Raw genomic sequence first — 26401 nt, forward strand, 5'->3', positions numbered from 1 at the left:
TCTTAGTGTTTCCAGACCTTTCTTCTGGCATTCCTCATACAGTAATCCTTCACGGCCTTCTGTGCTGAGGTTTTCAAGTTTGAAGGTGAAATGAGGCATGAGCAAGGGCCACAGGGAGGGGCAGAGGACAGCCACAAAAGAGGCCCAGGCCAGCGAACGGTGGGGTCCTGTGAACGGCCAACTATTTTGGGGACATAATTCTTGTTTCAGAGCCACTAAGACATGTGATGATTCCTAGTCTCAGTTTAGCAGTGCCCTGCAGATAGTCCACGCTCACAGCCTTCATATTCTTATCTTCACATAATTCACAAGATCCTAATGACAGCTGTGCGACTTCTAACATTTTCCGTACTTCAAAATCGTTTCCAAGTTTGACTAGTCAAAGTACAACACAGAAATGGAACTAAATGATTGTTAGGCAATCCAGGCCCTAGAGTAGTACATAATAAATCCTGAGTTCCAACTGAGCTGCTTTACATCATAATTTATGAAAATAATATGAGTACAAAAAAATACATTTGTTCATCTTGTACACTTGTACAAGTGTAAATCTAGGAAAATAAACTAAGTGGAAATCTAATGGGCAAAAAAGTGAGTTTAAGACAATTATTACTAATTATGGGAATGGACAGTTTTTCAAAGCAAAAACATAAAATGGTAAATGTAGCTTCCAACTGCATATAAAATTAGACCTCAGGTAATCTTGTAGGATACCTAGAAACTATGTACAATTCTAGAAAAGGCAAGAGCTAAAACAGTAATAAAAGCATCCAAAAATGCTTTTAGAAGAGGTAAATTCAAAAGATAGGGTATCATGAAGGCCATGGTATTTATAGGGGCCTATGGTATCTGCTTGAGCAATTCTCAACAGGGGGAACTTGAGCAATTCTTAGTTGTTGGGACCACAGCCACTTCTGCTTCTGAAACAAAGCAAGTGGACAACCTGAAGAAGGGTTGCTTTTAGTTGAAATAATCTGGGGAAATCTGGCTATATAGAAACTAGAGTTATAAGGGGGGAAAAAAGCACATTCAACAAACCAATTTTTTAGACAATCTGGTTTTAAACAAAACTCAGCATAATATCTTTACAAAGGAGAGAAGAAGAAGTCGAGTATTAGAAAAAAGAAGCATTAGAAATTATATGCACATGCACACATTACTTTAAACAGAATTTCATTTGTTTCTTCTTGGGGAAAAAAGGTTTACTCCCAGTAAACTCACCTCCATGCTCTAGAAATACTCGAACACATCTTTCCTTTCCTCTTGCTGCTGAGAAATGAAGCAGGGTCCAGCCATTAGCATCCCGGCCATTTGGAGAGTAGCCTTGCTCTAACATCTTCCGCACTGTGTGAACATCCCCAGCAGCCACTGCAGCTTGAATCTGCAACTCTTCCTGGAGTTCAGGGTTCCTTCGACAATGGTGGTGTAACATCCTAGCTGAGTCCACTTTTTTTTTTTTTACAAAGGATTCATTAGGTCACAGGGATCAGCCTTGAAGGGTAGGCACAATACATAAAATTTAGAATACCTGACACCTGACAGTGTGTTCATTAAATACCCCAGAATTTTCCATTGCTAACTCATGTAAGCCTCAGTGATGACAATTCATACCATAACAAATTAACATGTATCTGTTTTGACCAGAACTTTCAGTAATTTCCCTAAGATTATAAAAGATTTCAAAAAGAAAGCAAGGCATAGTCCTAAAATGCTGAAACAGGAAATTTCCTCTTACAGCCTTTTGTAAACTCAGAGCAAATATCAGTGAATACAACATAAAAGGGAAGGTGATGCTGGGCAGCTGAAGATGGATACAACAGAGGAAGCAAATGAGCACTTGTTTTAGGATTTCACATTTACCTAAAGCACATGGAAAATTTAATTTATAAACTATTCAAGAAATCTATCACACATCAATAAGTAAACACTGAGTATCAAATGGCAATTCATAGACTAGGAAGACTAAAGACCTTCAACTATGAGAAGCAGTTTAACATTTAAAAGGCGAAGACCTTTAGGCTGGTCTCCCAAAAATATTTCAGTAATATTTTACTTTTAGCCCCAGAAAGAGTGGAAAGCTGGAGGGAGGGGAAGGGGAAGTAGGTGGGGTTAAGCAAATTAGAGGGAAAAAAATGTGCAGATTATATTTACATTCCTTTCATTTCTGTTTCTCTATCTATCCTTTCCACTTTAGGAAACAAGATTTACTACTCCTTGCCATATTTCTTTGGCACTTCTCTAATTTCCATTTTCCAGAAGTTTTATTCTACAAATATTCAAAGTAGCAATGTCATAAAAAATGTTTTAAAAGAAGTCTAAACAATCTGCTGATTAACCACATGAAAAAAGTAAAAAGCAGTATATTGAATTTCTACACTTTCTAATAGGTCAAAAGAGGTGCGTACTCAAACTCAATACAAAATGAGCTTTCCTTCATGCAAATTGGAAAAGTTCAAATTGAATTGATGAAAAGTTATATCCTACATGTGTGCATACAAAAACTTTTTTTAGTGTATTTCTAAGTTTTTAAATATACACAGAAACTTAAACTAACATAATTCTAAGAAGCCATTCCACCTGGGCTAACTTTAAGGACTAGATTAGACTCACCGCCTAATGAGTAGCTTCCATTTCTAAAAAAAAAAAAAAAAAATTATGTGAAAGTCCCTTAAAGACATTCTGGTCTCATACGTAGGTTAGACATCTCGGGACAATCTTGTTACCAATAATAATTTACCTTGGAAGACTTATCCCTGTAGATGGTACAAAGGTCAATTTAAGGTAACTTAAGTCATAACTTTGGTCATGTTATCACCGCTCAATGGTATAATCAAATATCCTCCCTTGTTTATACACAGAAAATGGTTATTATTGATACAAACTCCTAAGTATCGTTACAAAGTAATGTAATTTAAAAAATATCAAACCACTGCTACAAAGAACTGTTTCCTCAAGAAAAACTGGAAAATGAGAAACTTTCTGACAATTTGTTTTCTTAAGAAACATGATTTCCCCTTATCTTTCCACTTAATTATTTTTTCAACTGACATTAAAATTAAGTCTCTTGCCTTAGAAATTTTAAAACCAAGAATCCTTCTGGACTAGGTTTTTGCTTATTTTTAGCATTGTAAGGGAAGGTAAAGACAATTAGAAGAAATTCACAGAAACTACCACCATATACTCAAAACAGTCTCCTTTAACAGATTTTTTTTTTTTTAAACTGGGATGATTACCTTGGCACTTAAGGCAATCTATACAAGGAAAAAGATTTAAACAATATCAAAACAAACCCAGATTTTCTTTCAGCAAGTGTTGTGTTTAGTATACATTAGATAATCTGAATGAGAAATAAAACTAAATGGATTTTCCCCTAGAACAGCACAGACAACCTATGTCACTCAGTCACTTACCTTATGAAAGAATGCCCCTTTTCCTGATATGTGGATTGCCTAATAATCATTGTGCACATACAGCATTGTTGAGTGGGGGCTTAGAGTGTCTCCAGATTCTGGTGTTAATGAACTCTTTCTGAACCTGAAAACAAATGAAATAATAATCATGGAAAATTTTCTAAAAATAATAAAGAACCATAGCTACCTAAATAGTCTACCTTTTGACGAGCTAGCATTTCAGCACATTACAACAACTTACAGAGCAAGGAATGAACTCAAATCAATTCTTAGAAGAAATTATCTCAACATCTACACTAATCTCCAACGTGGTATAGGATATGATTTATCGGGCGGAATTTTTTTTTTTCTAAAAAGGTAGTTTGTTTGTTTTTTTAATAAAGAAAATAATAAATCTCATACTTGGAATTTGGATGCAAACACAAATTTTTTGGGGGGTCTATTCAGAATATATTTTCAGAACTGAATTACTTTTTAAGTGACATCATTAGTTTCTTGCTCTTTCTAAACAATGAAAATACATGTACACTCAATACAGTAGGTAGCCAGGGTCAAAATGGGATCTATGACAACTAAAAGGAGGTTGTCTTTAAATGCTTTTTTTCTGTATATGCAAAAGACATCATGTTACTGAAACTGTTATGCCATTATGCATACACCAAACTAGGCAAAAGATTAACAACAGTCTTGCTGGCTTCTCCATATGAATCCTGAAAAAATTCTCTACAACTAAAAGAAAAGGGATCTTTCTACACATCCATTAAATCCTAGATCTATGAATTCCATTAGGCTTAAGAACACATGCAAAGTGACTTCCACACATTACACTAGAAACCGTCCAGGAATTACTCATTGGGAGAACTGCCATCCCATTCTAGTGGGGTGGGTGAGCCAAGCCCTCTGTCACTTAAACAAGGAAAGTTCACACTGCCCAGCACCTGGATGAGCTATGGGGAAAAGTGGCCGTCACAGGTGGTGGCGGCTGCAGACCAGAATTTTCAACCAACCCAAATTAGTGCAGACTACTTTGACCCTTATCTCTTTTCACAATCTATTTTTCCTTGTCAAATTTCTTCAAGGAAGCCAAAGACTCTGCAAACATGCACTTGGAAATAAATAATATTTGGCTTAAAACTGCCTAACACTTTTAAATAAACAAACTAGGCATGTTCAGGACTCCTACACAGCAAGCTATAAAAACTGCAAAGCCCAGGAGATAGTGAAGGACAGGGAAGCCTGGCATGTTGCAGTCCAGGGGGTCGCAAAGAGTCGGACACAACTTAGAGATTGAACAACAACTTGTATGGATGTGAGAGTTGGACCATAAAGAAGGCTGAGCACTGAAGAACTGATGCTTTCGAACTGGGGTGCTAGAGAAGGCTCTTGAGAGTCCCTTGGATTGCAAGGAAATCAAACCAGTCAATCCTAAAAGAAATCAACTCTGAATATTCATTGGAAGGACTGATGCTGAAGTTCTAATACTTTGGCCACCTGATGCAAAGAGCCAACTTACTGCAAAAGACCCTAATGCTGGGAAAGATGGAAGGTAAAAGGAGAAGAGGGTGGCAGAGGATGAGACGGTTAGACAGCATCACCGACTCAGTGGCCATGAATCTGAGCATACTCTGGGAGATGGCGGAGGACAGAGGAGCCTGGCGTGCTGCAGTCCATGGGGTCACAAATAGACACAATTTAGCAACAGAACAGGAGAAGGTGATGGCACCCCACTCCAGTCCTCTTGCCTGGAGAATCCCACGGATGGAGGAGCCTGGTAGGCTGCAGTCCATGGGGTTGCTGAGGGTCGGACATGACTGAGAGACTTTCCTTTTACTTTTCACTTTCATGCACTGGAGAAGGAAATGGCAGCCCACTCCAGTGTTCTTGCCTGGAGAATTCCAGGGACGGGGGAGCCTGGTGGGCTACTGTCTATGGGGTCGCACAGAGTCGGACACGACTGAAGCGACTTAGCAGCAGCAGCAACAGAACAACAATCCTTACAGAAATGGTTGATGCTGGAACTGGGCAGGAAATACAGAAGATGAGCCTAGAGCATCTTACAGTGCCAAAAGAGAAGGAAGTACTCCAAGAAAAACGCAAAGATGTCAAGGAGATACAGGAGCCAACTAGAAGAGCTCTCAATAGCCATGGTGGAACAAATCAAACAAGATAATCAAAGTACTACTAGATACTAACCCAAACTACACCTAAGTATCAGTAAGTCTGTATTGATAATGAACAACTTATTGACTTTAAAAGGGAGAGAAGAAATAAATCTCCTGTTCAAAATTCCGAATAATGTGTGTAGATTCACCCCCTCCCTTCACCCTTAAGGAGGTGGAACACAACTCCCCTTTCTCCTTAAGTGTGACTTCCTTTCAAAGAGGATGAACCTCTTTTCAAAGAGGATGAACTTTTCAGTGGGAAACCTGAAAGACAGTGCCTCAGCTAGATAATTACGGCCAATATCAAGAGCACCATCAAAATCATGTTGTTAGCATGATATGATGAGAATGGCGATTTACCTGTGCTCTTTCTCCCCAAAACCCACAGCCGCAGTCTAATCATGAGGAAAATACCAGACTAATTCCAACTGAGGGGCTATCTACAAAATATCTGAAACTCTTCAAAATGTCAAGATCATCAAACACAAGGAAACAAAGAAATCTGAGAAACTGTCACAGTCAAGAGGAACCTAAAGAGACAGGACAACTAAAATGGAATGTGGTATCCTGGATGGGATCCTAGAACAGAGAACAGTTATTAGGTAAAAGCTAAAGAAATCAGAACAGAGTATGGATTTTAGTTAATAAAACTATTCAATACTGTTTCAATAATTGTGAGAAATGTGTCTATTAATGTAAGACGTTAGGGGAAGGTGAGTGTGTAATACATGGGAATTCTGTATCAACATTTTTCTGCACATCTATAAAACTGTACTAAAATAAAAAATGCAAACTAATGTCTTCAATGATGAGCCTGCAGCATTTCCACACAGAATATGTCATTATTCTCCATGTGATCCACACCTCCATTTCAAGAATGAACACCACCGGATGCCTTACTTCTAAGTATTTCCTCGGTAACCCCTGTCCTCCTAAGAAAAGTGAAGATGACTTTTCACAGTCTTGAGCCTTTAAGAGTCCTTGTTTTTGTCATCATTGCCTTCCATACATCCATCACCACTTCCACGAAGGCAGCAGAAATGGTGGGGGATGGCAAGTGAGGTGGAGGTTGAAGAGAATATTAAATGGCATTAATTTATTAATAATATCAAGAAAGGTTTTGTGTTAAAGGTCAAAGTGACTCAATTATTCCTCTCTATATGCAAGATGCACAAACAACTCGTGATAATCCCACACCATCTACTCCAATCAGACAAACGAAAGTCTACTGAGTACCCTATAGTGCCTGGCATACTATGAGTCTTTGGCCACTGGTATTATCCCTGGAGAGAACTTACAGAGTTTTCGCATACTTCAAATGAATCAAATACTTGTAGAATGGTTAGGATCATTTTTCTTTATTCTGACCATACCAAGCTCTAGAAATAAAAAACACAGGTTTAAAGCAAAAAAAGCACTTTGTGCTTCAGTCTTTATGTGAAAACACACACACACACATACCATGCACACACGACTCCTGTCCTCTTAAATTATGAAGGCCAAAGACTTATTACCAAAATATCCTAATAGTCCAAAGCATCAAGCAACTTAATTTCATCGTGGTGTAATTTTATGAAAGTTTGCATTTAATAGAGTATAACCATCCATGTATGTGTAAGTAAAGGGAAAAAGGCTACTGAACTTAGAAAGTTAACGTAATATTCAGTGGTAAAGTTACCATTAAAAACTACAGAGGAAGTCCAGAGATAAGACAGAAAAAAATCTATTTCCCCTCAAAAAGTGCAAGTCTGAAAATCTGATAGCTCATGGAGTCACATATAAAAGAAAATGGTGAAGGAGTCAATTTTCTAAGTAAACATATGTACAATGCAAGTTGACTCAGAATGACTAAAACTCTGAGGATGCAATCTTTAGAAATTCCATTCTAGGTTTCAGTCAGAAAAGGAAAAAAAAACACACTAACAAGGAAGACTTCAGAATTATGTATCAAAATGAACTGCTTCCCAATGTATATCACTTTTATAAAAGATTTTACTGCCCAATGTTAATAGTGTTTAAATTTTACAAATTCATCTTTTCTACTTTACACTTTTCTTAAAAAAGAAAACAATCTAGGCCTCCGAGCTTTCACAATGTTGACCATATTAGAAACTACAAATTTAGGAATTACATGCCATCTAATTTCCATACAGATATCAAGTTAACCTCATTAAGTTAAAACCAAAGCTTCTTGCTTCATATAATTAAAAGAAATCTATATTCATAGAATAAAGAATAAAATAGCTATAAAGCAAAATATATTTAAGATCTGTCTAAAATTATGTAACTTGCACCAAATTTGCCCACATGTCCCCAATTTCCTTTGGCATAAATGATTAGTCATTAATAGCTTTTGCATATTACTTTCACTGAAAGGCCACACATTTTTTGATTAAGGGACACAAATTAGAACTGTGCTTTCAGATTTCACACGAACTGGAAACAAGGTAACAGCTTGCTACTCAAAAAAAGAAATAAGCGTTTCTTTGCAGAATAAACAGAGATACAGGCTGTAAGGAAATAAAATCAGTAACTCCAAGGATACTAGATCTAAGGGGAAAAAAAAAAAAACCAAAAAACATGAATAGCTCACAAATCCCAAGAGGGAAGATAGATGCAGAAACACTACAATGCCCAAAGCATGTAACATGGCTGAGATGGATGTTGATGAGGTCGACTCATATAACCAAGAGCCTGGAACCCAAAATGAAGTAGAAGTGTTATTTTAGTATCACTCGGCTGAGTACCACAGTGTTTCTGTTCTAAAACAAGTGAGGGTATTCATATTTCCTCCAAATTACTGGGCCTCCATATAACAAATATTTATTATCATGTACAACTTTTCTACAAGCTTCCTAAGTTCTGACAGAAAGACCAACAATTTTCATGCAATGTGGACAAGGCAACAGAGGAAATTTTGTAGTTCACTTACTTCAACTCAATTTAAAGTGTAAATCACAAGTATTATAAATGATGAAATCTTGTCAACCTTACCTTTTTAACCTATGTCTGGCCTTACCATCTTAGCAGCCTCATATCAGTACCTAAGTTTATGAGAAAGGAGATAAGTCTTCTACGTAGGGCATACTTTCTGTTGAAGATGAAGTGAAAAGGCTGAAAGTCAGGTATTAGATATGCTTACAGAAATGACCTGATTTTACAGACTTTTTAGGAATCATATGTACTTCTATATTATCAAAGTTAAATGTGAACAAAATAAAGCGGTATTTGTATGTGTCATAATATAATTGTGAATGGCATCACTTTAGGTATGAAGACAGTCAGTACTGGCCACAGCATACTCAAAATGCATCACTTCAATTAAAATCAGTGATTCTCCCTATGGGGTCATAAATCTTACTTGGTTACCAAAAAAGCTGGGTGTTTATCTTTTTTCTTTTCAAAACCATGTGACTGACAATAGAATTAACACAAAGTTAACTACCAGACTGAAGAATATAAATCAGTCAACAGGCTTTTTTGGTAATACAGTATTCACACTAAATGTTTGGCATAATCTAGACCAAATACTCTCAATCATGCTAACATTAGGAACAGATGTTGACAATTTATATATACTCCATAATCTTAGAAAAACCACTAAAAGCTGAGAGGATCAATGAAATAGTTAAGAAATTAGAAAGAACAGAGAGGAAAGTAGTGTTCTCTCTTTACCTTACATACTTGACTCAGCACAGGTGATAAAACCCCTCAGAAATGAAAACATGCTAGAGTTCAATCTAAAGCAGAAAAATATTTAACTGAGAAGGCCTGAATAGAAAATACATGTAATTCATCTTTACCCTAAAAACATGCTTCAAGTATTTTAGCAATTTTTTAAAAGGTCTAAAGTAATCATTAGGCATTTCTCTGGCGATTCACATATTTAAATAATGAAAATTGCCTTCTACCTAGCTTTTACTGAAATGCAGTGAACCCTACATGTACAGAGGGAACTTCCCAGGTTCCCAGTTAGTGAAGAATCTGCTTGCCAATACGGGACACACAAGAAATGTGGGCTTGATCCCTGGGTGGGGAAGATCCCCTTGAGGAGGAAATGGCAATCCACTCCAGTATTCTTGCATGGAAAATTTCATGGACAGAGGAGCCTGGTGGGCTGCAGTCAATCATGTCACAATGAGCCGGACATGGCTGACCATACATGCACTCTACGTGTACATACAAAAGGTGCCCTAAATGTTCACTGTGGAATAGTCATTAGTCAATACTGATTCTAAACCCCATTCAGTAGCATACGTTCTCATTTTGGTATCCAGTTCCAGGTCTCAAGAATACGCAAACCCTCAAAGCCCTTTAAAAGTATCTTTAGCTGCACCTTGACAATTAGAAGAATCAGGTAAGAGATTCATTTCTTTATCCGGAAGACAGAAAGTCCAGAGGAAGAGAACAAGTCAAAGATTTCCTAACAACTTTTGCTATTATAAGCACTTCCTTGCATGTAAAATTCCCTAAAAAATCTGTGATATTAAAATAACTCTGAGATTAACAAGAGACTTTATACTCCTGTTATTGGATGTTAGAGAAGTTATTACTTGGCTCATTTCTGAATTAACTCTTACATGATTTCCCTATTTATATCCCCTCTTTAGGACTTACATGAATGCCCTAAACTTACCTTTAGTGCATTTTAAAAGGTGGCAACAAAATACAGATGCTTAAATTTCAATCTAACAAATTCTCTACAAGGGTTTCAAAATGAGAAATCTTATGAAAAGTGCCAAAATAAAACCCTACGTTCTAAACACACCAAAATATTCTTTTGCTTTTAAATTCTTGAGCGTCAAATGATTAACAAAATATTGCATAAAGTTTTATAAGTACTAGAAAATCTGAGATATAACAAATATGATTTATCTTTTTATAAGAGTTTCATAGCCTTTACACATCTGTCACACAGAAACACACAAAAGCCCAGAGTTAATTATACATAAGTGCTTCAGGAGAGTATTGCTTTCATATCATTCACATTATTAAGGTACACAGATTCACTTTTTGCTATAGGAAAAAAAAATCACATTATTTTCTGAAACTCACAAATTTCAAGCTATTACTGAACCTTCCTTCACGAACTCTTGTGAGGTAACTCAAAAGATATTCTGATGGAGGTAGAGGAATGATAGCAAAGAAGAGGGGAAAACAGAAAATTGTGGTTTAATTAAAAAGCAGAGTCATCCAGAATTAACAAGCAACTAATAAGGAATTGGGGAATTCCTATGAGAATAAGAGGGGCTGGGGGAGCTACAAAAAGGTCTCAAAGTCTCCGAGCAGGGTAAATGGTGGAGTGTACCAAAAGACAAATGCAACACATGGAAACACACTGTTCAGAGGGAAAGGCGGAAAATAAGGTCCTGGGAAAGAGAAGTTATTAAAATGTTAAAGACTGGGGCACGGGCAGCGTTTTTGTTTTTGCTGGAAAGCTAGAAGCCAGGAAAGGGGTGCATTGCCAGGTAACTATCCAGAAAAGAAAGCACCGATTAATGAGGTAGGGGCCAGGAATAAACAATGGGGGAGGGGAGGGCTGGCTCGTTACCTTGACGGTGGAAGCTGGTCAGAGCTCCGCGGCTGCTCGGGCGGGTGGGTAGACCCTCTCCTGCCGTCGCTCGCCCCCCAGCCAGCTCACACCTGAAAATCAGAGACCCGTGAGCGGGGCAGAGCCCTGGGGCCGGGGCGGAGGGGGCCCCGGGGCAGAGAGCGGGGCGGGCCGGCAGGAAGCGGCAGGCTTCCCCTCCGTCCCGGACCGGCCCCTTCCCCTCAGCGGGGGTAACCGACTTTTACCTGTCTCCTCAGCTGCTGCCTCCCTTCCTTCTTCCAGCCGCCTCCACACTCACCAACTTCTCCATTGAGGAAACAGCCCGGGCAGGGCCGGACCCGGCTGTCCCTGCTCCTCCGCGGCGCCTCCCGGCCCCAGCCTGCCAGCATCCAGATGGCCCGGCCGGGCGGAGGCGGCGGCAGTGGCCGCCGAGCGTCCTGGGGCAGGGGTGCAGGGAGGAAGTCCCGGCGCGGGCGGGGGGCAGCCCCGGTCCGAGCGCTCGGGGCAGGGGGCTGCCGCGCTCCTGGCCGGGGGCGCCCGGCCACTGAGGGGCCCGGGAGGGCTCGGGGCGGCGAGGGCCTGGCTCTCACGGAGCCCGGAGTGCCGGCCGCCGGGGCGCCAGGCAGGGGGCTTTCGGGATGCACTTTGCACCGGGCCACCCCCGCCCCCTCCCTCCAGCACTTTGGGGTCACTGGGATGGGACCAAACCCTCAGCAGCCAATCAGCGGCCGCACTGGAGCCGGAGCCCGGAGCCGTAAACCAGGTCTGAGGTGGGTGGGGGGGTAGGGGGTGAGGGGGACTTGGTTGGTTGGTTGCTTCCTTCTCTCCTCCTTACCCCAGCGGCCCCCACCCCTTGCCTGCCGTAAAGCGGCCTGCGTATTCGCGACAGTTAGAGGAGGCGTGCCGAGCGAGGCTAGGAGTCGCCTCTGATTGGCCACATTCACTCCCCCACTACCCCCCGCACCTCGCGGCTCCCGACGCTCCGCCCCTGGCGGAGGGACTCCACGCGGTTGCTAAGAAACACTATATGCCGAACAGGACCTCTGCGCAAGCGGGTGGAGGCAGCGCCCTGTACGTTCTGTGAACTACGGTGGCCCGGAAGGGGCCGGCGCTTGCTCGAACGGCAATGCGGCGGCGGCGTGGCTTGAGGCAGGTCTCCAGCAGGTAACTGGAAGAGGTCGCTACGCTCGGCGACGGGGGAAGCGGCTGTGCGGCCGATGAGAGGCTGTTTCGAGGCTTAGGACTGAGGAGGTGTCAGTCCCCAGGAAGCGAGGAGAGGCGCTCCTCGTCCCGCCGCCCTCGGTGCTTTTCAGTCGCGAGCGCCGGCTCCTAGGCTGCGCTCCAGGGCCTGAGGCGCCGTTAGCTCCCGGCTGGGCGCGCCTCGCCTCACTCAGAAGAGGACACTGTGCCTTGGCGGTGACGCTTCAAGGGCTTTCCTGCGAGGACAGCGGCCCTTGAGAATTCCTGCGAATGAAAGGGAAAAGAGTGGAAAATGTGGGAGATGGCCGTGTTTATTAAGTGCGTTTTTTCACTTACCAGGTATTTACTTTAAGCTGGTCAGTGTCCTAGCCGTCAGGGAGACAAAAGCGAACAAGATATATGTAATCCTTTGCCCTCGTGGAGCTTTACGCTTTAGCAAAGAGACTGACAGATACGAAATTATTTACTAGATAGGGATGGGGTCGAGCTTGGCTTGGACGTGATGGCTCTTTTAGCTAGTAAGGGTCTCTGAGGAAGTGATATTTGACTCGCCATCTGAGTGAGGAACACAGCCATGCTAAGATCAAGGGGCGGGGGGAGGGGGGGAGGGGGGGAGGCGAGGGGCGGGGGCGGGGGCGGGGGGGAATTTTGCAGGCAGAGACATCAAAGTCCAAAGTCTCTGACTGGAATAATCTTTGCCGTTGCTAGGAACTGCAAGAAAGAAGGCCAGCTAGTCAAGCAGGGAAACTGATTGATAATGAAGTTGGTTGTGGGAGTGGAGGGTGTACGACAGGCTGCAGATCTTGCAGGACCCTGTAGCAGGTGGTCGGGAAGATCTATTTATGTTTTGAAAAGATCACTGGCTGCTCAGTGGAGAAGGCTGTAGCTGAGAGTGAGGTTACTGCAGATGTGAAAGACTGTTGTGGTAGTCCAGGCAAGAGTTGACATTATCTTAAACTTAGTCACCCAGTACAGCAGACGTTTGGCTACCACCAGTGTCCTCAAGAAACGCCTATCTAATTGTATAAAGAAAGTTTGTATTTCAACATATCAACTACTTTTATGTAATAAAATAAGATGTTTTGTGGCAGATGGGGGTCACTGCAAACATTTCAAATTGATATCCTGCTATTTTATTGTACATTATCATTCATTTATCAAGAATATTCATTTTTCTGCCTTCTACATGAGCTGTTTATTGGCTTAGGTAGGCAAACTGGGCTCAGGCCTACCCAGGGAAGCTCATAGTCAAGTGTGGGGAAACCAAATTAGAAAATTATTGCAGACAATTCAGTGAGACAAATACTATATATAGCCTGAGGGAGCACTTGGCCAAGGCCCTTAATCCTGACTTGGGTATGTGGTAGGCTCCCCAAGACTGGAGGTTTCCTCCTTGAAGGTTGAGAGTGGGAGGGGAAAGGCTGAGTATGATTTTAGGGAGAATGGGCCAAGAAAAGTAGTCCTTAAAGTGCACAGAGTTTCTGAGGCCCTCAGAGAAAACCTGGAGCTAAATTTGTGGGGCACAGACCTAACAAGACCCCAACAGTCAGATCTTGAAGGGCATGCTAAGCCATGTTAAGGAATTTGTACTTTATCTGAATCAAAGTGGAGATGTTTTTCAGAAGGAAGTGCGTGTCAGGAAACAACTACTTAGCAAGGACTATGTTGTGGTTGTCCAGGGTAGGAGTGGTGTACTGTAACAGTGGCCATAAGGGTGGAAAGAAGTGAGGTGAGAGAGGGTCTGGAAAGATAGCCAGGTTTCTTGCTTGGGTGACTAGGCGATACAGGTGCCATATACTGAGATGGCAACTTTGAGAGACCATAGAGTGAGTTGAGTTTGTGCTGAAGGTGCTGTGGAAATTCCAAGTGGAGTTCTCCACTGGCATTTAGATATTTGAGAGTGGACCCTAGAAGAGAGCTAAACCTAACTGTGGATTCTGGAGTTGTTAGTGTGGAGATGTTAATTCAAGATATTGAGAGACTGTGAAACATTAAGGAGACTACAATCAGCTCTCTGTTGTATTCATGGGTTCTGCTTCTGTAGTTTCAGCCAACCTCCAGTCAAAAATATTTGTAAAAAGAAAAAAGTTCCAGGAAGTTACAAAAAGCAAAACTTGAACTTGCCACCAGCTTAGCAACTATTTACATAGCATTTATGTTGTATAATATATTCTAAGTAAGCCAGAGGTGATTTAAAGTATAGGAGAGGATGTGCATTGTTGTTACTGTTGTTCTTCAGTCGCTAAGTTGTGTCCGACTCTTTGAGACCCCACGGACTGCAACGCACCAGGCTTCCATGTCTTTCACTATTTCCCAGAGTTTGCTCAAATACATGTCCATTGGGTCAGTGATGCTATCTAACCATCTCATCCTCTGCCTCCCTCTTCTTTTGCCTTCCATCTTTCCCATCATCAGGATCCTTTCAAATGAGTCAGCTCTTTGCATCAAGCAGCCAAAGTCTTGAAGCTTTAGCTTCAGTATCAGTCCTTCCAATGAATATTCAGGATTGATTTCCTTTAGGATTAACTGGTTTGATTTCCTTGTAGTCCAAGGGACTCTGAAGAGTCTTCTCCAGCACCACAGTTCAAAAGCATCAATTCTTCGAAGCTCAGCCTTTATGGTCCAATTCTCACATCCATACATGACTACTGGAAAAACCATAGCTTTGACTAGATGGACCTTTGTTGGCAAAGTGAAGTCTCTGCATTTTAATACTCTGTCTAGGTTTGTCATAGCTTTTCTTCCATGGAGCAAGTGTCTTTTACATTCATGCCTGCAGTTACCATCTGCAGTGATTTTGGATCCCAAGAAAATAAAGTTTGTCACTGCTTCCACTTTTTCCCTTTCTGTGTGCCATGAAGTGATGGGACCGGATGCCATGATCTTAGCTTTTTTCAGTGTTGAATTTTAAGCCAGCTTTTTCACTCTCCTCTTTCACCCTCATCAAGAGACTCCTTAATTCCTCTTCTCTTTCTGCCATTAGAGTGGTGTCATCTGCATATTCGAGGTTGTTGACATTTCCCTTGGCAATCTTGATTGCAGCCTATGCTTCATCCATCCTGGCATTTTGAATGATGTGCTCTGCATATAAGTTAAATAAGCAGAGTGACAATATACAGCCTTGACATACTCCTTTCCCCAATATTGAACCAGACTGTTGTTCCATGTCCAGTTCTAACTGTTGCTTCTTGACCTGCATACAAGTTTCTCAGGAGACAGGTAAGATGGTCTGGTATTGGCATCCCTTTAAGAATTTTCCACAGTCAAAGGCTTTGAGTAGTCAGTGAAGCAGAAGTAGGTGTTTTTCTGAAATTCCCTTGTTTTCTCTCTGATCCAACAAATGTTGGATGTGCCTGGATTATATGCAAATAAGGGACTTAAGCATCTACCGATTTTGGTACCTGTGAGGGGTCCTAGAACCAGTTTCTACCCAGAAATGACTGTAGCAGGAGAAGAACTGAGCAAGGATGTCTGAGAGGGAATCTCCAGAGAGGGAGAAGGGGCTCCAAGAGAGACTGACTTGTCAGGAATTTGTGTGTGTGTGGTGGTGGTGTTCAGTTGCTAAGTCGTGTCCAACTCTTTGCAACCACGTGAATGCAGCATGCCAGGCTTCCCTGTGTTCAGAAAAAGGCAAATTTATTTATTTATTTATTGTTTTAGCGGCACCGAACGCCACGTGGGATCTTAGTTCCCAGACCAGCAATCAAACTTATGCCCCCTTCAGTGGGAACTCACACTCTTAACCCCTGGCCCACCAGAGAAATCCCAAAGCAAAATATTTTTTAATGGAGGGACTACACAATTATTATCTATGTGAACATGTGCCTATTTTTCCTTTAAAGAATATACCCCTTTGGCCAGCAGTTCTGATGATGTTGTAGTCAGAAACTCCCTTTAGGAAAAAGCCTTAAAGACTTGGCAGGGGTAGGAGAGTGAAAAGATGTATTATAAATTGAGAACCATCATGTATGATAGAGAAGGCACTGAAATAGGGTGGATCAGTGTTAATAGTCACATTGGTAGCCCTAAAGACTTCTTTCTCTTGTTCTGTGTAAGGCTTTTTAGAAAATACAAATTCTTAGAAGAACATTCTTACTAAACATTTGCTTAAATTAGAAAAAAATAGAAGTTTTATACTACTAAGAGCCAGGCTGAAAATTATACAGGATAAGTTTTTAAAAACTTCTGTTTTTTTTTAAACCAAACCCACCCAGGAAGTGTAGTATCTAACTGTATATTCAAAGGAATATGTGCAGGACTGCAAGCAGTTTCCAAAGGAATTTCAACAGGAGTGTGGAACAATGGTACTTTACTTGGAATTACTCTTCCTAAAAAAACTACTGTGAAGGCTACTACATATTTTTGTATGTATAATTTCCAATTAAAAAAAATTTAATTTCTCTTTATCCTTAAAATACGTAACTGAATTTTAACTAGAAACCAGTTATATTCAGACATATTAAGTGGTATGATACATTAGCAACTTCTGATCTTTCAATTCTCTCATGATTTCTTCCTGATTTATTATAAAAACAAATAACATCACAGAAAGTTTGGACAACAGCTTATAATACCTAAACTTCAATACAACTACCAACTTTATTTTTGCATACTCTTTTTTTTTGTCTTCAGACATTTCATACACTTTCCACAATACATGTGCCCTGGGGGATTCCATGGCAGTCAAGGGGTTTGGACTATACATTCTCTGGTCGGAGAACTAAAATCCCATGATCCATATGGCATGGCCAAAATAAAAAAACTTGTGTTATGAGACTTTATTGGTACATTTTGCCTAAATAATTGCTGCCTCCTTCTTGGAAACCCAGATTGCTACCTGATGTCCACTAGCACTCTTGGGTTCTGGAATTGCAGAGAGGCTTTATGAGTTATCTGGGCCAGTGATTTTCAGGTTTCTTAGCAATGGGACTCCAGTGTGAAAAAAAAAAACTGTTGACGGGTATTTTACCAGTATGAATGTAAATTGTAAGTTCAGTTTTATAAAGTTTACTGACTAAAGAATCAGGCAGTTTTGAATTCCAAAAAGAATAAAATAAACGAATAAATCTGTGAAGTTGTGGAGGAAATGTTCAGTCTCACAGCATCGTCAGCCCCATGCAGCTCAGTGTGTTGCTAAATGTTGCTTCAACCAAGACATGAAGGTCTGCTAGCTTAACAGAAGTTGGTATCTGAGTTGTGTCCTAGCTTTTCCTTTTCTCTGGTCATTTGAAATCCTTTGTTCAGGTTGCAACAGTTTGCGAGATTACCGAGGTAATTATATCACAACCAGGGAACATGGCATAGAGAATGTGCTACTAGATAATTCTAAATTGATTTATTGTGTTGGTGATGTCAAATTTGATAATTCTTAAACTATAACTTTTCACTGATTTAGCAGTTTAGATTGCATAATATTTTTAGCAAATTAAACTTGATTAGATTTCACCAGACATACTTTACTTTGCATTAGGTGATATCAAATTCACACAAATGGAAACACTAATTTTACAACAGATAAATGAAGTAATTCCAGATCAGCGTTTATGATGTTTTAGTTCATAAAACCCTGCTGTGCTTAGTCGCTCAGTCGTGTTCGACTCTTCGCAACCCTTTGATCCTGCTAGGCTAGGCCCCTCTGTCCATGGGGATTCTCCAGGCAAGAACACTGGAGTTTGTTGCCATGCCTTCCTTCAGGGGATCTTCCCAGCCCAGGGATCAAACCAGGGTCTCCTGCGTTGCAGGCAGATTCTTTACCAGCTGAGGTACTAGGGAAGCCCCCATAAAACCCTGACTCAGTCTTAATTGAGTTTCTACCCTGTATAGAAGAGTACTTGATCATTGGAAAAATGTTCAAGCCCCACTGCAGCAACTCTGACTTACTTGGTGCCCAGGGCTCAGGCATTTTTCCTCGTGCCCCAGTGAGTTCACTCTGTGACTGAAGTCTAGAACCACTGCCCAGGAGACTGTCTCTCAGCCCTTAAATCAGGCGGTGTTGATAATACAGAGAGAGAGCAGGTTATGCCGTGAATGACAGCAGATACCATTTTTGTGACTACAGGGAAATTGAGACCTACATGTTGTTAATACGGCCACCAGACAGTCTGTCATCTGCTTTCCAGCATAACTTTGTTCAGCAGTACTTGGCAGGAAAGGAGGAAGGGGCTGGATATAAAAATTCCTCTTTTTAGACTTTGACCTTACAGTCCCAAGAAAAAAATGCTGAAAGGAAGGAAGCTAACTGCTGGCTCTCGAGCTTCCTTATAGCCCTGATCAGACTTTTTTTTCCCTTCAGGGTAGTTTTAATTCACCCCTTATTGTGACTCAATGTGTGCAGCTCCAGCACATTGAGCACACTGTTAGGTAACATAGTAAAGATTGAATCAGCTCAGAACTCAAGCCCTACTATGGATAGTACTGCTATGTATAACATTTATTTTTTGACATGAAAGTTTTATTGTATTTTAAAATTCAGAAGTTAAAAGTTACACAGCAGTTGAAAGTTTTTTTGAGATCAAAATAGTACTAAAATGAACTTTGTAGCTGATTTTAGGATTATTTCAGAGATACATATTACTAATGAACACCAAATGAATGAAGTTAATAGATCTCTGAGAACTTGACTGAAACAGTATTCAGCCATCAAAACATTCAATAAATACTTAATGCCTACTGTGTACCTGGCATTGTGCTAGGAGCTGGGGAAGAAGTGATGAACTAGACTCCTCTTTAAAGCAGGAGTCTTAGAAATCATTGCACAGATCATTTAAAGTACAATTGTGACATATTCTGTAAGAGGACAGTAATTCTAGAAGACTGAGTCTAGGTATCTCAGGAGGACTTAACCTTGCTGGAGAAAGTCATATTTGAAGCTGAGCTATGCTTAGTCACTCAGTTGTGTCTGACTCTTTGTGACCCCATGATGGACTGTAGCCCACCAGGCTCCTCTGTCCATGGGATTCTCCAGGCAAGAATACTGGAGTGGGTTGCCATGCCCTTCTCCAGGGGATCTTCCCAATCCAGGGATCAAACTCAGGTCTCCTGCATTGCAGGCAGATTCTTTACCATCTGAACCACCAGGGAAGCCCAAGAATACTGGAGTGGGTAACGGGAATCTTCCCGACCCAGGAATCAAACTGGGTCTCCTGCATTACAGGTTGATTCTTTACCACCTGAGCTAGTAGGGAAGCCCATATTAGTTTCAGGTGAGCAACATAATGATTCAAGATTTGTATATACTGTAAAATGATCATCCCAATAAGTCTAGTTAATATGCATGTCCTCACATAGGTTTTTTGTGTGTGTGATGAGAACTTTTAAGATTATCCCTTAGCAATGGGAACAAAGTACAATACAGTATTGTTAACTATAGTCATTGTACTGTACGTTACATCCCATGAATGTACAGTCACTGTACTGTGCATTCCCCTGTTTTGCCCACACGCCACCCCCTGTTACTGGCAAACACCAGTCTGTTCTCTGTGTCTATGAATTTGTTGTTGTTTTCATATGTGTGTGTGCTCAGTCTTTTTCTACTCTTTGCAACCCTATGGACTGTAGCCTGCCTGGCTCCTGTGTCTATGGAATTTTCCAGGCAAGAATACTAGAGTGGGTAGCCATTTCCTACTCCAGGGGATTCCCAGCTCAGGGATCCAACCCACTTTTCTTGATTTCCTGCATTGGCAAGAGGATTCTTTACCACTAGCACCACTGGGAAGCTTTATTTATTTAGATTCTACATGTCAAAGAGATCATATGGTATTTCTCTTTATCTGACTTATTTCACTTAGCATACTACCCTCAAGGTCCATCCACGTTGTCACAAGTGACAAGATTTCATCTTTTTTTTTTTTTTAATGACTGAATAATAATATCTGGGTCTATAGAAAAGTCACATTTTCTTTATCCGTTAATCTGTTTAATAGACACTCAGGTTGCTTCCATGTCTTGACTATTGTGAATAATGTTGCATTGAACATAGGGGAGTATATATCTTTTCAAGTTAGTGTTTTTATTTCCATTGGATAAATAGCCAGAAGTGAAACTGCTGTTTCATGTAATAGTTCTAGTTTTAATTTTTTTGAGGCCCTCCGTACTGGTTTCTATAGAGACTGCACTCACTTATATTCCTGCCAGCAGTGCACAAGGATTCCATTTTCTCCACATCCTCACTGAGACTTGTTAGTTCTTGTCTTTTTTATAAACAGCCGATATAATAGGTATGAGGTAATATCTCATTGTGGTTTTGACTTGCATTTCCCTGATGACTAATGATGTTGAGCATCTTTTAGTATTACCAGCTGGCCATCTGTATGTCTTTGGAAAAATGTCTGTTCAGATCCTCTGCCCATTTTTTAATCAGCTTTTTGACTTGGGAGGATTCTTTGCTATAGAATTTATGTGAATTCGTTATATGTCTTGGATATCAACCTCTCGTCAGATATGTGGCTTTCAAATATTTTCTCCCATTTTGTGGGTTATCTTTGCATTTTACTACTTGATTCCTTTGCTGTGCAGTTTATAGAAACTAAGTGTGTGTTGATGGATGAATGGATAAAGAAAATAACAAAAACACCAAGCTCATGGATGCAGAAAACAGATTGGTGTTTGTTAGAGATTGGAGGGGTGGGTGGAGGTGGAGGGCAAATGAACGAAGGGGATCTGAAGTTACAAACAGTCAGTTATAAAATAAATAAGACGTGGAGCTGTAATGTACAGCAGAGGTCCCCAACGCCTGGGCCAGGAGCCGTTACTGTCATCAGGCCGTGGTCTGTTAGGAACCAGGCTGCACTGCAGGAGATGAGCAGGGAAGCTTCCTCTGTCTTCCTTCTGTATTTGCAGCCACTCCTCATTTCTCACATTGCCACTCATCTCCACTTCCTGTTAGATCACCTGCGGCTTTAGATTCTCACAGAGCAAACCCTACTGTGAATTGCGCATGCAAAGGATCTAGGTTGCACACTGCTTAGGAGAGTCGAGAGTTGTAAGCCTGACAATCTGAGGTAGAGCTGGGGTGGTGATGCCTACAACTGGGAAGGGGCTGCAAATACAGATTATCATTAGCAGAGAGGTTTGACTGCACAGAGCCATAATAAGTCAACTGCTTGCAGACTCATCAAAACCCAGCAGTGAGTGGCAAGTGACAATTAAGCTACATCTGGTGGTAGGCTTTCTAGTGATAAGTGAGCTGATGCACTTCAACTGCACAGCTGTATCTGGTGGCAGGATTTAAGTCAGAATCTGATACTTATTTTAGTCTGCGCATGGCCTGCTCATTATTTTATTTGCCACTTCTGTCTGTGCCCTCTTTCCTGCTCTACACACTTGTCTTAGTCACAGCTTTGGTAAACCCACATGCTAACCCTAGCCAACATGAGTGGAAACCAAACATCACTGGAGAGTTTCTTTGAAAAGAGGGCAAGATTCAGTGATAAGACAGCAGAAAACTCTTAAGACTGTCAGTGAAAAGAAAGCTGCATATAAAAGAAAAACTGAGTTCCACTTAAATTATGGGTTCATTGCATCAGGTGCTTCATATTCTCCAAGCTCGCTTTGTATCATATGTGGAGACACTGGCTATCCAACCAAGCCATGAAACTTTCGAAAATGCTTTGCCACTTGGAGACCAAGCACTGTGCATTAAAAGACATGTCTTTGGAGTTTTCCAAAAGAAAAAATACATGAATACGAAAAACAGAAGCAATTATTGAAGGCCACCACTTCATCAAATGTGTCTGCACTGAGAGCGTCATTCTTAGTGGCTGACAGCACCTCTAAAGCTAAGAAGCCCTTTCCTGTTGGTGAAGAGCTGATCCTGCCCGCTGCTTAAGGACACTGTCCTGAACTTTTAGGAGAGGCTTCAGTTCAAAAGGTGACACGTGTTCCTCTTTTGACTAACACCATAACTAGATGAACTGATGAAACAGCACAGGATCCTGAGGCACAATTATTAGGGAGGATTAATGAGTCGCTGTGGCATGTAATCCATGTTGACAAGTCTACCGGTGTTGACAACAAGGCAACAAAGCTTGTCTTCATGCAATATTTTCAGGAGGGTGTGCATAACAATGTTATGTGCGCTTTTGTTGCCAGCCAACACCACAGCTGCAGAACTATTCCAGTCATTGACTACTTCTCGGGAAACTGAATTGGTCATTTTGTGTCAGTATGTGCCCGAATGGAGCGGCTGCCGTGACTGGACAACTGTTTGGCTTCACTAATCAGGTCAAAGAGGTCGCCTCTGACTGTTGAGTCTTCACATGGTGTCATCCATAGAGAAATGCTGGCTAGCCGAAAAATGCCACCTGAGCTTAACAGTGTTTTGTAGGATGTGATTAAAATTGTTAACCACAGTAAGGTACATGCCCTTAACTCACTTCTGTTCACATAGCTGTGTGAGGAGGTGGACGCAGAGCTTATATGTCTTCTCTTATACACAGATAGTTTTCTAAAGGTGGATCACTGGCCAGAGTTTTTGAGTTACAAGAGCTGCTCCAGAGGTTTCTTTTAGAAAAACAGTCACCACTGGCAAAACATTTCACTGACACAGAATGGGTTGCAAACCTTGCTTACTTGTGTGACACATTCAACCTTCTCAGTGAACTCAATCTATCACTATAGGGAAAAGGACCAGTGTGTTCAAGCTGGCAGAAAAAGTGGCTGCATTCAAAGCCAAACTGGAATTATGGGTCGATGAGTGAACGTTGGGATTTTTGACATATTTCAAACATTAGCAGAGATTTTGAAAGAAACTGAGTCGAGGTCTTCTTTCTCCCAGCTGGAGCATGATCACCTGTGTCAGCTTTCAAAAGAGTCAGCATAACTTCCCAACCACAAAAGACCTCTGAACTGGGAAGGAACAGACCCATGACCTATTTGTGAATAAGCCAGGTGAAAAAGTAGAGGATCAACTGCTTGAGATCACAAATTACAGTGGCCTTAAAAGTATGTTTGAGACAACTTCAGATCTCCGTATGTTCTGGATTAAACTCAAGGCAGAATATCCTGAGATTGCCACAGAAGCACTAAAAAGCCTGCCTCCATTTCCAGCGTCTCCTCTCTTTGTAAAGCGGGGTTTTCTGCAATGACAGCAACCACGACGAGATTATGGAGTAGACAGACACAGGCAGCACACTTCGGGCATCACTGTCTCCCATCACCCCCAGATGGGACTGTCCAGTTGCAAGAAACCAAGCTCAGGGCTCCCACTGATCCTGCATTATGGTAGGTTGTGTAATTATTTCATTATATATTATGTAATAATAAAAGAAATAAAGTGCACAGTAAATGAGCTTGAATCCTTCCAAAACCATCCCCCCTCAGCCCCCAGTCTATGGAAAAATTGTCTTCCATGAAACCAGTCCCTGGTGCCAAAACGGTTGGGGACTGCTGATGTACACCTTGGTTAATAGTCAGTACTATTGCCTTTGAAAGTTGCTAAGAGAGCATATCTTAAAAAGTTCTCACCACACACAAAACTTTTTTGAAATTTTGGTGATGGATGTTAACTGGATATAACATGGTAGTCATTTTGCAATATATAGATGAGAGTGTCATGTTGTACACCCGAAACTAATATAATGTTATATATCAATTATACCTTGATTAAAAAAAAAAGAATCTGGTAAACAGTGACTTCTATTTGTGCCTTCCTTAACTTGCCACCGCCTTAAAAATGGGGGTGGAGCATTGTTTTTTTCTCCCGTCATGTTCATTCTCTTTTAGCCATTTTACACCATAAATAGAAGTGAAAAGGCTGTAACAGAAAGGAGTCGGCGGACAGGGCCTGGAGTCCGTCCCACTCTGTGTTGTCTTGTTTCCGGCTGGAGCACAGGAAACACTGACAGATGTGCACTGGGGATTACTGTGGAGACAGTCACACTTAACCCTTCCAGTGTCATCACGTCCTGGAACATGGAAGGAGAATGAGGCTTAGTAGCTTGCCCTGTGGTAACCCTGATGTGGTGGAGACATGTGACTGTAGACCCCAGGTTCCAGGCTCTTACCAGTATAGCGCTTTGGGAGAAAAACACTTTTAATCACTTAATAATATATTTTAAGTCTTTATAAGTTAATTATCAGGCTTTTGCTTTATGCGAAAAAAAAAAAGAAAAAAATCACCTGACCTGTATCAGAGTTCTGCCAATAAGAATTTAATAGGAGGTCAATTTACAAACATGAGGCAGGGTCTAAGTGTTCTTAGTGTTTTAGCAGTAACCTGGAAACTTGTTAGAAATAAAAGTTGGGGGGCCCCATCCCAGAACTCCCAGGCATGGTCTGCTCTTATGTGCCTTGCAAGTGATTCTGGGGCAGCTGAAACTTGTTCTAAGGAAATGAGCAAAGGACGGCGTTCCCTGGGGCCCGGTCACTATGTGCTCTCGGCCTGGAGGTAGGTAGAAGGAACAGTTCCTGAACCTGGAAAGAACAGCCTGTCCCCACCCACCGCCACCACAGGTCTCCTTCTGCAGCATGTATGGGCGTGGAGAAAGGGGAAGGGTAGAACCAGTAGCACAAAGGGAAGGTGCCTAGCCCAGGACACGGTGTGGGAACATACCCTTCCTCTCCTTCTGCCTCTGGGGTAGGGAGGTGCTCTTGAAATTGGAGTTGACCAGCGGTGATTGCCTTGGCAGTGGACTTGGGTGATGGGAACCTCTGTCCTTTCATTTTCTGGGCCTTCTCAGTCCTTCACCACCTTTTCAGCCTTTCCAAACCTTGGCACTGCCACCCAGGGTCTCCTCCCCCTCCCAACTTTCTGTAGAGTCTAACCAGACCCAGACCCATTTTATTTTTTTGGACAAAGTAAATGCTGTGTTAGTTGGGGGGAAGGGACTGGAATCTCAGAAGCAGCCTTTGTTTAGAGTGCCTCAGCTTCTACTTTAAGAATCATAGCATCCTTGTAAATGGAGAGAGAGAGAAAGTAGCTGTCAGCCTTTGGTCAGATTTGAACCTACTGTTGCATTGGGCATATTGTTGCCCCATATTGAGAGATTCCAGTCACTTAGGAAACTATTAGCTTCTCATAGAAAAGTTTTTTTTACTTAATATATTGATCATGAAAGTAGTTATTTTCCTGTATTCTGAATTTAATGTAGCAGTTATATATAAAAACTTTATAAAAGAAATAGTCATCTTTTTTTTATTAAAAGACAAGGTGTAAATTACTAACAGCTTCTTTTTTGATAATTTTAAAATTAAGCTGTGGGAGAATGTTGTAAATAGACAGCACTTAAAGGTGCTATTTCTTAGGAATTTTTTAAGAAAATATTTTTAAATAACCATTCTCAGTTTTCAATCTGGAAATAATTAAGATCAGAGTTCTAATATGTTTACATGCATGCGTGCTAAGTTGCTTCAGTTCTTTCTGACTCTTCGCGATCAAACCCATGTCTCTCACATCTCTTGCACTGTTGTTGTTCAGTCTCTCAGTCGTATCCGACTGGGAACCCATGGACTGCAGCACGCCAGGCTTCCCTGTCTATCATCAGCTCCCAGAGCTTGCTCAGACTAACATCCATCGAGTTGGTGATGCCATCCAACCATCTGGTCCTCTGTTGTCCCCGTCTCCTCCCGCCTTCAATCTTTCTTAGCATCAGCGTCAGGGTCTTTTCTAACGAGTCAGCTCTTTGTATCAGATGGCCACAGTATTGGAGCTTCAGCTTCAACATCAGTCTTTACAATGAATATTCAGGATTGATTTCCTGTAGGATTGACTGCTTTGATCTTTCAGTCCAAGGGACTCTCAAGAATGTTCTCCAGCACCACAGTTCAAAAGCATCAGTTCTTCAAAGCTCAGGCTTCTTTATGGTCCAACTCTTATATCCATTTATGACTACTGGAAAAACCATAGCTTTGACTGTATAGACCTTTGTTACGAAAATAATGTCTCTGCTTTTTAATACTCTGTCCAAGTTTGTCATAGCTTTTCTTCCAAGGAGCAAGCATCTTTTAATTTCATGGCTTCAGTCACCATCTGAAGTGATTTTGGAGCCCAAGAAAATAAAGCCTCACCATTTCCCTTGTTTCCCCATCTACTTACCATGAAGTGATGGAATCAGATGCATGATCTTAGTTTTTTGAATGTT

General features: G+C 41.3%; 2 protein-coding genes across 8 annotated transcripts in view; one reads left to right on the top strand and one right to left on the bottom strand.

The window, feature by feature from the left end:
- Positions 1-11966, bottom strand: part of ASB7 (ankyrin repeat and SOCS box containing 7) — a 57458-nt gene extending 45492 nt beyond the window's left edge. The window contains exons 1-5 of one of the 4 annotated variants that reach the window (XM_070775009.1): positions 11369-11959; positions 11124-11215; positions 3411-3534; positions 2611-2633; positions 1222-1491 (exon numbers count right to left, since the gene is read on the bottom strand). In XM_070775009.1, the coding sequence (XP_070631110.1) occupies positions 1222-1432 (211 nt within the window). In that variant the 5' untranslated portion in view covers positions 1433-1491; positions 2611-2633; positions 3411-3534; positions 11124-11215; positions 11369-11959. Of the gene's footprint in view, positions 1-1221; positions 1492-2610; positions 2634-3410; positions 3535-11123; positions 11216-11368 lie in introns of all 4 variants that reach the window. The other 3 variants (XM_019983521.2, XM_019983520.2, XM_070775010.1) reach the window with 3 other exon arrangements.
- Positions 11967-12143: 177 nt separating this feature from the next.
- LINS1 (lines homolog 1) overlaps positions 12144-26401 on the top strand; it is a 35468-nt gene continuing 21210 nt past the window's right edge. Inside the window, exon 1 of one of the 4 annotated variants that reach the window (XM_019983516.2) lies at positions 12144-12287. The gene's annotated coding sequence lies outside the window, so the exon portion shown is untranslated. Of the gene's footprint in view, positions 12663-26401 lie in introns of all 4 variants that reach the window. The other 3 variants (XM_019983519.2, XM_019983514.2, XM_019983515.2) reach the window with 3 other exon arrangements.

This window comes from Bos indicus, chromosome 21, assembly GCF_029378745.1.
Source record: "Bos indicus isolate NIAB-ARS_2022 breed Sahiwal x Tharparkar chromosome 21, NIAB-ARS_B.indTharparkar_mat_pri_1.0, whole genome shotgun sequence".
Classification (NCBI taxonomy): domain Eukaryota; kingdom Metazoa; phylum Chordata; class Mammalia; order Artiodactyla; family Bovidae; genus Bos; species Bos indicus.